Consider the following 14,618-nt stretch of genomic DNA (forward strand, 5'->3'; position numbering starts at 1 on the left):
CTTACACACTAGACACACAGACGTCAGAAACTGGTACTGTTGATCCCGCCTTCAAAAAAAAAAAAAAAGGAAAAAGAAAGAAATTGAAAAATTGTAAAGGGAACTGTCTTATCTCTTAACATAAAAGATAGAACATTTGGAAAATAAAGAAGACTCCCTTTTTGATTTTAGAGAAAGCATTTCTTTGTTTACTTTTCTTTTGTTGTTGTTGTTTACTATTATTTTTTCTTAACAGAAAAGAAATTTCACACATATGGAGACAAGTCTATGTTTAATGGGAGAGAGAGAGGCAGACAGACCACAGGTGGAGTGGGTCTTGGGGTCCAGAGAATGGCGGAGCCTGGGTTCTGCAGGGGCAGGTCAGCTGCCCTGGGCCAGATTCTTAGAGTGTTGACGATACTGCTTTCACTTCCTAACGGTCTAAGTCCAAATCAGTTTGCCTAAGCACAACCACTCAAGAGAGCCTTCACAATTCCCATGAAGGACAGCTAAGAGTTGGTCCTGGCAGTCAAAGCCACCAACATCACAAGATCTGGACTTGGTTCCACTGCTCACGAGGGGTTTTTCTGACTCCCAGGGACTTCCAACCTGCTGTGTGCTCTAAGAACTGCCTCCATGTTGCTGAGGGTCTGTGCATTCGCACCACAGATTGGTGCAAACTCTGGCATCAAAGGGGGGGGCGGGAGCTGGGTCAGCTGGGACCCTCCATTTCCATCCCCAGGAGCTGAGAAAATGCAAAGTAACCCCACATTGAGCAAATGACAAGACCATTATTATTATCATTATTATTATTATTTTTCACAGTTTGAAATGATAATCTAGCATATCGCCACTGATCAGATTGCAGAAGTGTCAGAACGTTACAGAAGGGACTGGGGGTGGAGGGGGCAGGCCTGCCACTCTAACCTCTTGCTGTTTTGCACCTTCAGAAAGGAACTCCAGAGCAAGGATGCCTGCTTTCTCAGCAGCAGCATCACTGATGGGATTTTCTTTGTGTCAAGGCTTCAGTTCCTTTGAAGAGTGATTTTTGTTTCCTGAATAACTTTGTTTTCTGAACTATCTGCTATACCTTCCACAACCAAACTATGTTGAAGTTTTATTTCAATACTATGACAAGAACACGTTTCACACTAAAATATTCACGCATCCACAGTGCACAAGCTTGCAGTTCTAAAGTAGAATGAGAAACAAAAGCAAAAATCTCTATACAAAGGGCTGGCTTTTCCCTTCTCCCCCCTCCCATCCCCCTTAAAGTTTTTGTATTTTCTTTCTTTTTCTCTCTTTCTTTCTTTCTTTTTTTTTTTTTGTTCCCCCACTTGGTTTCCAATCCAGGAAAGTTGGGTTATGACTTCAGACGGCAGGTGGTTTTTTTTTTTCTTTCTTTCTTTTTTTTGTTTTCTCTCTGTTGTTTTTACAAATGCTGCCTAAGTGAACAGAAGGCCGATGTTACTTCACTTCAACAGATTTCCAAAAAAAGACACTAATTCCCTGAAGCAGACCATGCTGTTCTGCTCCAGTCTAGATTCTGGGCTCAAATGGAAATGGTATATATAGATTTTATTTGGATTTCTGAAAAAAAAAAAAAAAAAGGAGGGGTTGGGGATGTTCTGGTTAAAAAAAAAAAAGTGTGTTCACCCAGACCAGCCCTGACTATACAATCTTTTCTGCTTCATTCAACAAAGCTAAAGGCGTCCTTCAAAGGGAAGGACGAAGGTGTCTGGGGGAGCAGAAGCTTCTTCACAGAAATGGGCAGGTAATGGCTAATCAGAAAGTGATCTAACCCCCTAAGAATTGTTTTTTTTAAAAAAACAAAATCCAAACTGAAGAGGGATGAGGGTAAGAGCCACTGTAAACAATCAATTTTGTAAAGTCTTCCTGCACTCGAGAAAACCTGTGTTGATCCTACCCACCTCAAGGCAGTATTTGTAACTTAAAAAAGAGACAGCTATTTTTCACTTGGACATTTAAACACAGCTGAAATTATACATTGGTCAAGTTGTAAACACTGGGAAACAAAGTTGGCAGAAAGGAATAAAAAGAAGAAAAGAAAAGAAGGAACAAAAAAAGAAAAGGAAGGAAAACAGAAATCTGAATACTGCAAATCGAAATCTACCTCCCTAGCCTCATGCTTGCGGTCTGGCATTCCTCCTGCAACACAGGCGGCTACATGGGAACCGATTCCAGCTAGAAAGGGCGACATACTTTGCATGCTGAACAAATACAAAGTGGACAGAAATGATAACTTACTTATGAGGTTTTACAGAGTTCAAAATAGACTGAAAGTATAAAAATAAACATGGACGTTGTTCATTCGGTTAGTCTTAGTGCCTGGAAGTTTTTGTTTGTTTGTATCTGAAATGGGTCAGTGCCAGTCGGGAAACACCAACTAAGGCCTTCCTGAATCTAGATTTTTTTTTTTCTCTGAGCTTCCTAGATTCTTAATTTGGGGTCCTTTTGTTTACTTTTTAACCAGTTTCAGGGAACAGAGTGTCCTAGTTTGGCTGTGGGCTTAGCCTTTTTTGTCTCATTTTCTTACGAGTGAGTGTGCAGCAAAGGAACCCATTCTATAAACCTACAAAAAGGGGATCCTGTGTTTATCTGTCTCTTTCTTTCTTTCTTTCTCTTTCTTTCTTTCTTTTTTTTTTTTTAAAGGCAAAAGACACTAGAGGAATGAGAGTGAGTAAGTGTGTGTGTGTGTGTGTGTGTGTGTGTGTGTGTGTGTGCGTGTGTGTTTGGAAATGCTCTGGTGAAGCTGTTGTGTCACTTGGTATTTTGATCTTTGCTGGTTCCTCGTCACCCATCATGCTTTGCTCTCGCCCTCCTTTGTCTGTGTGGTGTCATTGGGGACCGTCTTGACTTCGGCTGGCGCTGGCTTCATCTCTGTCTCTGGGCATTCCGACTTCGCTTCTACAGAGCCTTTCCTGCAGAGAATTAGAAAAAGAGCATTGAGACCCAGGGCCCTGGGGCAGGCTTCCAGCTGCAGTGGGTCTCCAGCCCTGGCTGCTTGTGGGCATCACCTGGGAGCTCTAGGTCACCAGTGCCTGGCCTGTACCCCAAAACCCTGATCTCACTGGCCTGGGCTTGGTGACTTTGAAAAGGACCCGTGGTCTGGGAGTTGGCTCAGTGGATAAAGCATCAGACTCTCAAGCATGAGGTCCTGTGTTCAATCCCCAGCAGCACATGTACCAGAGTGATGTCTGGTTCTTCCTCTCTCTCCTCCTATCTTTCATAAAAGAAAAGGATCCAAGCGACACTAAGGTGCAGCTGAATCAGGACTGAGGCTGTTCCTGCTCCAGCCCTCACCCTATGCCAGCGGCTCTGGCTACACCTAGGCTGTGTGTGCAGAAGAGGCCTTCTCCTTATCCAATCAGCTGCAGTGGCAGCAGCTCAGCTTGGTATAAAGGGCACCAGGTTCTCCAATGCTGGTGCCTGTTCTTGCCTGTCCCCAGCCCCGCCCACCTGTCCTTTATTTTGTGGTCTCCTTGGACAGGCTGAGAATGGTCTTTAATGTTCTCATGGCATTTGGTGGTGGGCTAGGCTAGGGGAGTCCTGTTGCTTCCTGACTGCGACTCAGGGATTCTGCTGAAGGTCCCCTTTACAGCTCCTGATGGCAGGGAGAAGGGGCCGAGCACAGTCACAGAAGCCTCTATAAAACCTGGGTTTGACTCTGGATTGAGAAGCTGGTCCAAGGGCACACTGAGGTAGGTGCAGGCCCAGCTCTGGCTGCCTTTTGACATCACCTTGAGGACACCTGTAAGCTGAAGGGCCTGCCCTTGAACTTGGAGACCTAGAAATCACCTGGTGCTTAGAAGCCCTGGACATAACTGGCCATTCAAGAGCAGGGCAAACATGAATCAGTGTTTGTGTGGGGGTGGTTGTGTGGGGGCAGATCCTCTCCCCGTAGGGCTCTGGGGGCCTCATTCCTTTCTCTGCATTGTGGTCCCATGTGTTGAGGGTTGAACTGTTATCCCCCAACTGCCTCTGGGTACCTGGGTACCCCATGTGAGCAAGCCCCTTGACCTTCTTAGCTTGCTTCCCAGGCTACATTTATCAGTGTCTCGACTGTGACTGCAGGGACTCCCACAGGGACAGCAGACCTCACAGCCAGTCACAGCAGTAAGGACAGAACACAGTGAGTGAGCCTGGCCTAGTTAGCATAGGCAGCTGCTCCTGGGTGTTCCCTGCCTTCTCCCTGCCCCTCGGCCGACAGCGGCCTCAGAGAAGCCCTGGACTAGGCTGAAGACACATCTAACAGGGAGGACACAGCACAGCACAGACGCACACAACCCGACAACAGTGGACAGAGAGAGGCCGTACTCGGTCTTGGCTGGTGCAGGCGGAACAGAGATGTCTGCAGTGGAAGGAGCAAGCTCAGGGGCTTGTCCACTGGCCCCAGCGGCGGGAGCAGGAGAGCCCAGGGCTGCAAAAACATCCTTGGCAAGGTCAATATCGGGGGTCTTGAAGTTCCCTTCGTCCATTTTAAAGTCCTCGCCCTGGGCAGGGTTTGTGGCGCTGACGGAGGCAGCCTCGCTCTTCGGGCTAGTGAGGGCCGTGGCTGCCTCGGCCGGGCTCTTCACTGCGCTGGGCTGGGTGGACTCAGGCTCTGGGCCTTTGGTGCTGGGAACCTCCTGCTTGGCCTGGGGGGCATCAGGGACAGGGGTAGCCGCTGCCAGGGGACTAGCCGCCCCAGCCGAGGTAGCACCCGGCTTGCTGGCCGGAGGGGCCTTGGGGGCGTCCACTGCACTGGCAGGGGCATTGGGGCTGAGTACAGCCCCCTGGTTCACCAGGACACTAGAGGACAAATTGGTGGTGCTGGGGGCTGAGGTGGGGGTGTCACTCAGGTCGACCAGGGGGGCAACCTTGGGGGCAGAAGCCGGGGGTGGTGGGGAGGCGGCCACGCCATGTCCCTTAGAAGGGGTGGTCTGGCCAGTGGCGGGCACAGAGTTTGAGTCTGGGATGGCATTGGCCGGGGGGGCAATACTGGAGGTCAGGGTGGTGGTCTCACTGGTGGGGCTGTTCTGAGCTGTGGCAAAGGTTTCGGTGATAGTGTCAGAGTTAGCGGTGACGGTGGTGACAGAAGGCAGCATGTCCTCGACAGTGGCTGTAGTGTCGGCAGGCAGCCTGTGGGGAGGACAGGAAGTAGAAGAGAACAGACAATGAAGCTGAGACACGAAGACAGAGAAGCGTGTGTGTGTGTGTGTGTGTGTGTGTGTGTGTGTGTGTGTGTGCGCGCGTGCACAGGGTAAGGGCCAGAGCTGGTTGAGGAGGGGCCCTTGGGCAGGGCATGCAGACACAGGCCCACAGAGAAAGGAGGAAGCACATGCCCAGGTGGGCAGAAGAGGAGACAGCAGACGACAAAGAACGTGGCGGTCTCACACAGGACCTGCCGACCCTGCCTTCCTGCCGATTGCTCTCTCAGCTCTGCTTCCTCTGACCCCTGCCTGGATCTTAGTTCGTGGAAAGACAGGGGTTCAGGTCAGCCAAACCTTCTACTCCAGGCATCCCAGGCTCCCAAGACACTGGGCACTGTGTCCTTCTGGGCCCCACGGGCAGGAATGGGGCCTGTCAGGGATAAGCAGACAGCTGTTATCCAAGTGGTCCCAGCCACAAAACTGTTCCTTTCCGACCCATAGCACCCATAGTACCCCTCACAGCTCAGTGGCTGCTTCACAGCTGGATACAGATGCTGAGTGAGGCTTCCTGGGGGTCTCCAAGATCAGGACCAAGGAGCTGTGCCTGGTCCCCAACTTCCCTTAGCCTTTGCAGAAGGCTATAGAAGCCCTAGAATTCTTGGGGCTCCTAGTGGGAATCTGCAAAGCTTCTCTAAGCACAACTTTTCTTGGTGAAGTTTTCCTCCCTCACTCCTACCCTTCCTCAGCCATTTCTGGGATGTGTGTGTAACCTGGGGACATAGTCTAGGGGACCCCCTTCTGTAAGGAGATGTCCCATAGACACCCCAAATGGAACGGAAGTTGTCCTCTCTCTAAGGACTTCTTAAACAAGGGCGTCTTTTGGCCACTGGCTCTAGAACTCCAACCTGTCACATTGGGTGGGAGCTGAGGTGGGGACCCGGGACTGTGGGTGGGGTGATGGGGAGAGCACATGCTCTGCTGAGAGGTGCGGCCCCACCCGCCCACGTACTCGGGCTCAGTCAGCGGCGTGGTCTCGTTGGGCTCTGTGTGTTTCCCTCCATCGTGGTTTGGGGTCCGCTCCTCTTCAGTCCTCACTTCCACAATGGGCTCCTTGGACTCATCTTTCCTGTGGAGAGAGTTCTGCTGGTTCAGTCCCGGGGAGCTGGGGGAGGGGTGTGGGGGCTCCTAGGGAAACCGGCACGAGCTCAGGGCCCTGGGACAGCAGGGCTGGAGAGGGGATTCTAGAGCCAGACCCAAGTTCCTGAACCTCACTCAGGTGGTGTCACCTGGAGCAGCTGCTTTGCTCAGCCAGGTCTCCAGGTCCCCATCTGTCAGATGAAGCAGCCTCCAGCTCATCTAGCTATCACAGATACACAAGGAGGCTCTGAATGTCCAGTGCTCTGAGAGTCTGCGTTTACAGACACATAAGACCTGGTATACTGTCTGCTAAGCATCTGGCCTCCCTGCTTGAGCCCTCCCTCCCGGGACTGCACCAGCTCAGCCCCAGACACAGACATTCTGCCGAGGCCCCTGCTTGCTGGCTCCATGGCATCTTTCTCCAGAGATACTGGTGGAGACAGCAGTGGGACTGTCAGCGCCTTGAGCACAGGCATTTTCGTGGGCTGTGTCCACCCCGGTGCCCAGGTGCCTGGCTGCAGTGCCTCACCCTGGTGTGCTGTGTGAAAGGATGCACGAAAGACTGGGTGAGTGAAACAAGGCAAGTGTGTCGTCCCTCTGCTCGTGCTGACAGTTGCCCTCGCTCTGGCTGGCGCACAGCCCTTCAAACTCCGGCTGGGTAGACGCAGGCCTTAGAGCTTGCACGCTCTGGGTAGCAGTTCTTGAATGCCTTCTTCTCTTGGGGTTTCCAAACTGTGGTGGCTCAGCTGCTGCCTCCCCTCCCCCACCCCTCCCCTTAAGAAATCTGGGCCTGAGCCCAGGTCAGCACTCACGAGAAGGCGGCCTTGCCCTCCTCCATGTCCTTGCCCTTGGCCCCGGGCCCGGCTTTCCCACAGAGGTTGACGGCGATGCACATGAGCAGGCCGCACTTGTTCAGGAAGTAGCAGGTAATGTCCACAACCACCAGCAGCAGGACGAAGATGACGATGAGGATGCCCACGATGGCCCCCGTGCTCAGGCCTGTGGTGGGGCTGCCATTGGCTGGGAGAAGAAAGGAGAGAGAGACAGAGAGAGAGAGGAGGAGAGAAGGAGGCTGCAGGTTAACACACTGAGATGCTGAACATAGGACCCTGCAGAGCAACAGCCCCCGGGGTTCGGTGGAGCCAATGGACTAGTGGTGGCACTTGTGCCCAGCGTGGCACCTTCCTCAGGGCCTACATGTGCCCCACTAGGTCTTGATAAAACAGGATCTCTTCTGTCTCTGAGAGACAGGGGTCACAATCTTGTCATGGGATGGGGGAGGGAGCAGGGGCACGAGACACCCACCAATCAGGAAAGAATGGGGAAAGTGGGATCTGTCATGTTCTCTGCCCTTGACCCCCAGCTGCCCTCAGACCCACACTTGGCTGGTCTCCCTGAGGACCCTGAAACCATCAGGGAACATGGTCGGGGGGGGGGTGGAAGAATGTTCTTGGGGCTTCCTTTGAGTTTGTGGTGATAGTGGGGACTGGAAGATGTCCAGTACATCTCTCATCACCCCTACCCTTAGGATCAGCCCCGGGGGAGCCAGCCACTGGACACACTGGCTTCGGTCTCCTCCTCTCCCAGGAAGATGGAGGAAGCCCGTCCACATGGGAGACACACAGTCCTCATGGCACCGGCAGGTGGGGTGACAGGCCCAGGGATACTCACCATCTGGGAGCTCAGGTCTGCTTGAACCGGACTTCAGGAGAACTAGCAGACTCACCCTGAGATGCATACCATCACCCACCCGGATGGCATCCCCATTCTCACACCCAGGTGGCACTTGTGCACAGGCCAGCCGACTCCCTGAGGTGACACGGCCTCTGTGGCTCATGGTCCTGGGAGGGCAGCAGGTTCTGCTTGCTGGGGATGCTGGCTGTGGCCTGGGGTAGACCCCACTGCCAGCAGTAGTGTCAGGAAGAACACACGTGGTGGGAAGGACACACACTGGACTCTGCCTGTAAGTCAGTGTGGACACAATGGCCCCTGTCTGGAACTGTTTTTCTGATTCAAGAACACAAGAACATGGCTCCCAGGCCAGAAGATAGCTCAGTCAGTAGAGCACAGGGCTTGCTATGCATGAACCTCTGGGTTTGAGCCTGGCCGTGCATGGCAGCAGCATGGACAGCACCAGGGGGAGCTCCATGGATGGTAGAGCTGTGCCGTGGTCCTTCCCCTCTCTCAAAAAAAATAAGTAATAAAGGATCGGGCCAGAGAGGCCACTTAGAGGCACTGCCTTTGTGAGAGGCTATAGATTCATTCCCATTAACTGTATTAAACAAAGGACACAAATCCAGAATTGGCACCCATCCCACCTCCTGATTGGATCTAAAGCTTCTAGGACCCAGGAGGTTCATCCATGTGTGCGGTGGGAACAGTGGATCTCACAGGCCTTTGTAGAACCCCCACTGGCCATTCATCGGAAGAGGGTTACACACTCTCCTATTTTCATGCAGTGTTCTGGGGGTCCTGCTCTGTCTGTCCCAGGGGTCTGCTCTGCAGGTCCACTGCAGTTCCCTGGGCTGATCCAGACTTCAAACTTGCATTCCCAGTGAGGCCACCAACCCGGCAACACCAGATGTGACCACCTACTGCCTGATTCCCAGCCATGCTGGGTGCAGCTGGGTCTGAGATGGCAGAGGTTTTAGGCTTGCAAAGATTTCTACCCGGCCATTTGGGACCTTCATCTGGCCTCCCAGCCTTTCCTCCTTGACTCCTAAGACTTATCCATTCTATGGCTGCTCTGAGGGAGGACCCCAACTTATGCCCCAGTAAGGGTGGAGGCCAGCTAAGAATGCAGAGCTCAGAAAAGCCAGTTGCTGTCACTGACCTGGCAGTTCACAAAAGCAGAACAAAACCACCCTTTTACATTCACCCCGTTCTCCCCCCCCCGCCCCCATAAAAGCCAAGTACGAAGAGAAAGCCTTCCTCATCTTCTGTGACCCAGCGATGCCGCCTCCCTCCCCATCTCCCTGAATAGGGGAAACAGATGTCTACCTATGTCAGGTCACTGGGCTGGGTGTGAAGTCACTGAAGGCTCCTGAGACATAGCCCCATAGGTGTGAGGTGGCCACTTCCCAAAGGAGCTCAAAGTAGCTTTGTGGAGAGGGATTTCTGTTTTGAGATTCAAGAGAACTTGCTTGACATTTGGGAGTTCTTATGTAAACATGGCTCTACCCTACAGGATTGATCGTTCCTCTATGGAGGAAAAACAAATCACTGTAGAGGTCCTCTTAAGTATGTGAAAGAGATAGCAGACATGGTTCAGTGTGTACTCAGGACTGGGGCAAGGACCACAGGGCAGCTGCACTCATTCTGAGGGTTAGTACCAAGATCAAGTATTGGTGTGTGTGTATGTCTGTGTATGAAGAAGGACAAAAGAAGGTGAAAAAAGACTATGATAGAAGACAAAAAGTAGGGTGATGGTCTACATTTTTCTCTGTTACACAATCCAAAATTTCTCCTGGCCAAAAGGTCCCACATACACTGTGACATTTCAGGTTCCTTCTGATGCCACAACTCATATGACACAGAGACTCCTGTCCTCCAGGTGGATACATTATCCTGGTCTTGCCTCCAGCCTCAGTGACCCTTGGCTTGGACACTCCATTCCAACACACCAGGGGGCAACTCTTTGTTAGCTGATAGGCCTTTGCTCAAATGTCACCTTCTCTAGCCACCCCCCCCCCCCACTAAATTGTCAGTTGTTTCAACTGTTCCCACCTCAGATGTCAGTACCCACCACTTATCTGATGGAACACCTCTATCAACCATCCACCCTGGGAACTATCTGCTTTATCCTTTTCTCACTGCTGTCCATTTACATGATTTAAAAAAAAATTATTTATGGGGGATTAACGGTTTACAGTAAATACAGTTGTTGGTATATGTGTACAATTTCTCAAGTTTTCTGCAAAACAATCTCACCCCCCCCACCCCCAGCCTAGGTCCTCCTCCACCTTGCTCCTCTCTCGAGGTCTTAGCAGGCTTCCTGTCTTCTTTATGTCTCTCTAGCATTTACAACCCGACTTACGAAAAAATGTTCAAAGTTTGTGATGAACAAAGTGACAAGGGTCTAGTTGGGAGATGAGAACAGTGTCCTCAGGTCATCAAAGGTATAAGGTGAGGAGGGGGAAGAAGGCTGGCATGGCCGCCATGGATGGAGAGAGACTGGGTGGGGTGTGGGAAGTGGGTCTTAGCTGCCTATGAGAACAGACAAAACATAGTCATTTAAATGCTGTGTGTGGTGAGCTGCCTTGGGATGAGCTGTACGTCTCACCCAGGGGCCTCGGCCTAGCTAGATGGATGGATAGAAAGTGCCTGGAGGCTTCCCAGGGAAAGAGGAATACTCCGCTTGGGCACTGAAGAGACTAACATCCTAGGGGTGGGGGTGGGAGTGGGGGGGCTCCTTAGGCTGGAGATAGGAGGTGAGTAGCTTGTAACAGAAAGATGTGCTGCGGGAAGATGCTGAAACACAGATGAAAGGGTATGCCACACATGCCAACATTCATTACCTCCCTATGGATCTTACAGGATTGTTTAGCCCAAGACAGCCAGAAGGACGAAGGCTTTTCCCCATCATCTTCCATAACAAGTTACAAGAGGAAAATGAAGGAGCCCTTCTGGGGTCTGCCTTTTTAAAAAATTTTATTTATTGATTTTCCCTTTTGTTGCCCTTGTTGTTTTTATTGTTGTTGTAGTTATTGTTGTCGCTATTGATGTTGTCATTGTTAGACAGGACAGAGAGAAATGAAGAGGGGAGAGGAAGACAGAGAGGAGCAGAGAAAGAGAGACACCTGCAGACCTGCTTCACCGCCTGTGAAGCGACTCCCCTGCAGGTGGGGAGCTGGGGGCTCGAACTGGGATCCTTACGCCGGTCTTTGTGCTTTGCGCCACTTGCGCTTAACCTGCTGTGCTACCGCCCAACTCCCTGGGGTCTGCCTTTGTCCGATGTGCTCCTCACTTTTGCTGCTTAGTTTGTCCACATATCCTGCCTGCAAAATGTGCTGTTGGGGGCAGTTTCTTCCTCACCTCTGGGGTCAGAACAGACCTAACAGTGAGGCCACAAAGCTGGGACTCTCCAATTCTGTCTCCTGGCATGGGAGAGGTGGGCACTGAATGAGGACCTGGCCTGCCCCAAGACTGAGCCCCTCTTCCATTCCTACTTTCTGGAATGCCTCCCTGTGGGTGTCCCATCTTCCAGATGCTCAGGTGGGCCTGTGTCCCTGTGTCCCTCTCTCCTTTCATGCCTGCTTGCACCTTCTCAGAACCCACTAAACCCACAGCTGATCTGGGGGTCCTGGAGGAGGTGTCCAGTTAAGTGAAGTTATGCAGGGGAGACAGGTTTCCTGAGAGGAACTTTTCCTGGATTCACTCGGCCACAGTGCTGTCTCTGTTAATGTGCTGTCTCTGTTAATGGCATCTGGAAGGAGTTGTGGAATCTGGAGACCATGCTATAGATAGTGTAGCTGGTGGCAAAGGCGTCCCTGTCCCCCAGGGTGACCTGCTCCCCCCACCCCCTTACAAAGGTATTCTCCCTGCTTCCTGCCAGTTGGGGGGACTGAAGAAGCCCAGTAACCACTGTCCCATCCCACCTCCAAACCCCACCCCCAACTCTGGGGAAGTTGCTCATCTTTAGGAAACAAAAGCAGCTTCTCCACTTTCTACTCTGCAGGTTACAAGTTGGGGGCACTGTGTCTATGGCTCTGTGGGGTGATCAAAGGGATCCAGGCCGGTGTGAGGTGGAGGAATAGGGCCTTTGCCACTCGTGCAGAGCTAGCAAGTGAAATCAAAACACGTCAGCGAGGTCACGTGAACCGTTATTTCCTTTAATAACGCAAGGGTGTAAACTTCAGAAAGGCCTCGCCGATTATCTACACAACAGTGTTAGCAGTCTGGTTAGTAGAAAAAACATGATCCAAACCGGCCATATAAATATTCCAAAATACAGAGCAGAGAGAGCCTGAGTGTGGTTATGAAAGGTGGCAGCTCTGGGAGAGGGTGTGGTGGAGGGGCGGAGCTGGGCGGCCAGGGAGTGTCTCTCAGGGCCGCCATCTGGGGGAGGGGGGTGGTGCTTCCTGGTGTCTCATGGGAATGGGTGTGCCCTACTACTGCCTCCCAGAGGGCATCTCCTAGAGCGGGGGTCCACAGGGGTGGCTGTTCTTGAGCCCTGCTCCAGCTGAGGCCCTGGGAATTCCAGGCATGCTGAGCTGTCAGGGCTCTGTCAAGGGTCCCCATACCTTGGGTCAGGTCTTCCCAGAGTCCCTTGCGAAAAATGTCCCTCACCTCTGGAACACTGTCTCTCACCTGCTAGAAGGTTTGGGACTGGTACAAGCCAGAGCCCTGAGCTGGGCCCTGCTGAGGTGACCTGTGACTTCTGTCCAAGATGAGCATGACAGCATGTGGTGAAAGGTCACTGTCCTTTTCCTTCTGCTCCATGTGGCTCTCACTAACGGACCTGGAATTCTCAAGCCTGCCCACAACAGGCTGCCTTGTGCCTCAGAGCTAGGCTTGCTTCTGCTGCCCTGGTGAAGGGGAGCTTCAGGACTCCAGGGGAAAAGACCACCAGGAAGTAGGGGCAGTGGCCACTAAACATATGGCCTGAGCCCTGCCACATGTGTCCCCAAGTGAACCCCTGAACTGGGAGCACTGGGGCCACTAGCAGGTACCCTGCAGACACATACACAGGGCCATTTAGATCCCCAGAGGGAAAGGCTAGTTCTCTGAAGATTAAAACATAATAAAAGAATTTAAAAAAGAAGAAGAAACTAAAATAATAAACAAATCAAGCTTCCATGGAGAGGCTCAGAGGTGAGAGGTGCAGAATGACAGGTGAGCACAATGGGGGAGGGGCTTTTATTCAGTCGAAGGTTCACCCCCAAGCACACACACTGAAGTCACTGTGCAGGAGTCGCCCCTGGTCTCCATGTGAGACTCTCTACTCCCCACTTCTCCCCACCCCAGCATGGAAGAACTTCCGCCTTTCACCCTAGTGTAAAGAATGCCACTTAATCAGTGTCACTGACAAGTAGGGGAGATGCCGACAGACTGAGTCCAGAGGGACCTGGGGTGGCCTGTCCATTCCCTGTGCTCTGCTGGACCCCTAAAAGGAGGGGGACAGTGGGGCACAGGATTCACATCTGGCCACAATTGGACCACAACCCTCAGGACATGAGCTCTGTGCCCATCTGTGACCTGCACTGGCTGCAGCCCCGCTGGGAGACAGGCACCTCATGTTGGCCCCACTCACAGAGGCAGTAGTCAGTGCTGCTGAGGAAACCTATGTGCCTCCCAGAAAATCTGACCAGCCCCAGAAAATCCCCAGCAAGTCAGTCTCTTCCACTATGTGGGCAATGGGTTAACAATTTCACCCCCATTGCCAGCCAGAGGCTCAGGTGAACTGCAGGGCACTGCCCCCTTTCCAAGGGCCTTAAACTGCAAGCAAAGTCAGCTACTTATTGAGGGGCAGCAGAGCAGCCCAGGACTTGAAGAGTGCATATGTATGTATGTATGTATGTATGTATGTGGTGATTTTAATTATCTGATGCAAGCTTTGAAAGGTATTTAGCAATCTTCCTCTGCTACAACATTTTCAGGCCAGAACAGAAAAAAAAAAAAAAGAAAAAGCAACAAGTGTCAGATATGCAAAAACTTCTCTGTAAACATTGCTTTTTTTTGTTGTTGTTGTTTTGTTTTTGTTCTGATAGTGTTTAATGAAAAAGAGCTGGCATATATATATATATATATATATATGTATGTATATAGTGTGTGTGTGTGTGTGGTGTGTGTGTGTGTATGTTGCCATGAACAAGGGGGCAAACTCCAGAGGGAGTGGTACATGTTATCTGAGACTGGACGTCGAGCTTGTGCTAATCGCCAAGCCTTCCTGGCCCAGGGAGAGCTCAGTGGCTGTGGCCATGGCACTCTTGACTGGTGTTTCCAAGGTGTGTGTGGGGGGGTGCGCTCTGGCGATTCTCATAGGAACTGGGCTTTGAAGCAAACTGAATGGATGAGTGTGCGTGTGTGCGTGTGCATCCATGTGCTCGAGTTCCTAATAGAGCAGAAGGAGTGTCACCAGAGAGAAAAGCAATGAAACAAAAGTGTAGGATGCGGAGGAACCTCCCAAGGTCGCTGCAGGTGCCAAGCAACAGGCCCCCCAGAGAGGAGGATGCAGTTGTTTCAAAACAAATGTGGCACGGGGCAGGGGGCAGCATCCCAGTGATGTCCCAGGTGGCATGTGAGACGACAGACATGGGTGGGGGAGGGGGGTGGGGAGGAGGAAAGAGAAGGCAGAGACAGAAAGAAAAAAAAAGATTAAAAAAAAAAAGGAAGAAAGAAAGAAAGAAA

General features: G+C 51.6%; 1 protein-coding gene across 12 annotated transcripts in view; it reads right to left on the bottom strand.

The window, feature by feature from the left end:
- Nucleotides 1–769: 769 nt before the first annotated feature.
- The window catches only part of NCAM1 (neural cell adhesion molecule 1), a 356,688-nt gene continuing 342,839 nt past the window's right edge, over nt 770–14,618 (bottom strand). For 4 of the 12 annotated variants that reach the window (XM_060180055.1, XM_060180054.1, XM_060180053.1 and 1 more), the window contains 4 exons: nt 7,082–7,289; nt 6,142–6,258; nt 4,318–5,121; nt 770–2,921 (listed from right to left, as the gene is read on the bottom strand). In XM_060180055.1, the coding sequence (XP_060036038.1) occupies nt 2,801–2,921; nt 4,318–5,121; nt 6,142–6,258; nt 7,082–7,289 (1,250 nt within the window). In that variant the 3' untranslated portion in view covers nt 770–2,800. Of the gene's footprint in view, nt 2,922–4,317; nt 5,122–6,141; nt 6,259–7,081; nt 7,290–14,057; nt 14,403–14,618 lie in introns of those variants that run through there. The other 8 variants (XM_060180061.1, XM_060180060.1, XM_060180057.1 and 5 more) reach the window with 2 other exon arrangements.

The sequence above is a fragment of the Erinaceus europaeus genome, chromosome 20 (genome assembly GCF_950295315.1).
Source record: "Erinaceus europaeus chromosome 20, mEriEur2.1, whole genome shotgun sequence".
In the NCBI taxonomy this organism is placed as follows: domain Eukaryota; kingdom Metazoa; phylum Chordata; class Mammalia; order Eulipotyphla; family Erinaceidae; genus Erinaceus; species Erinaceus europaeus.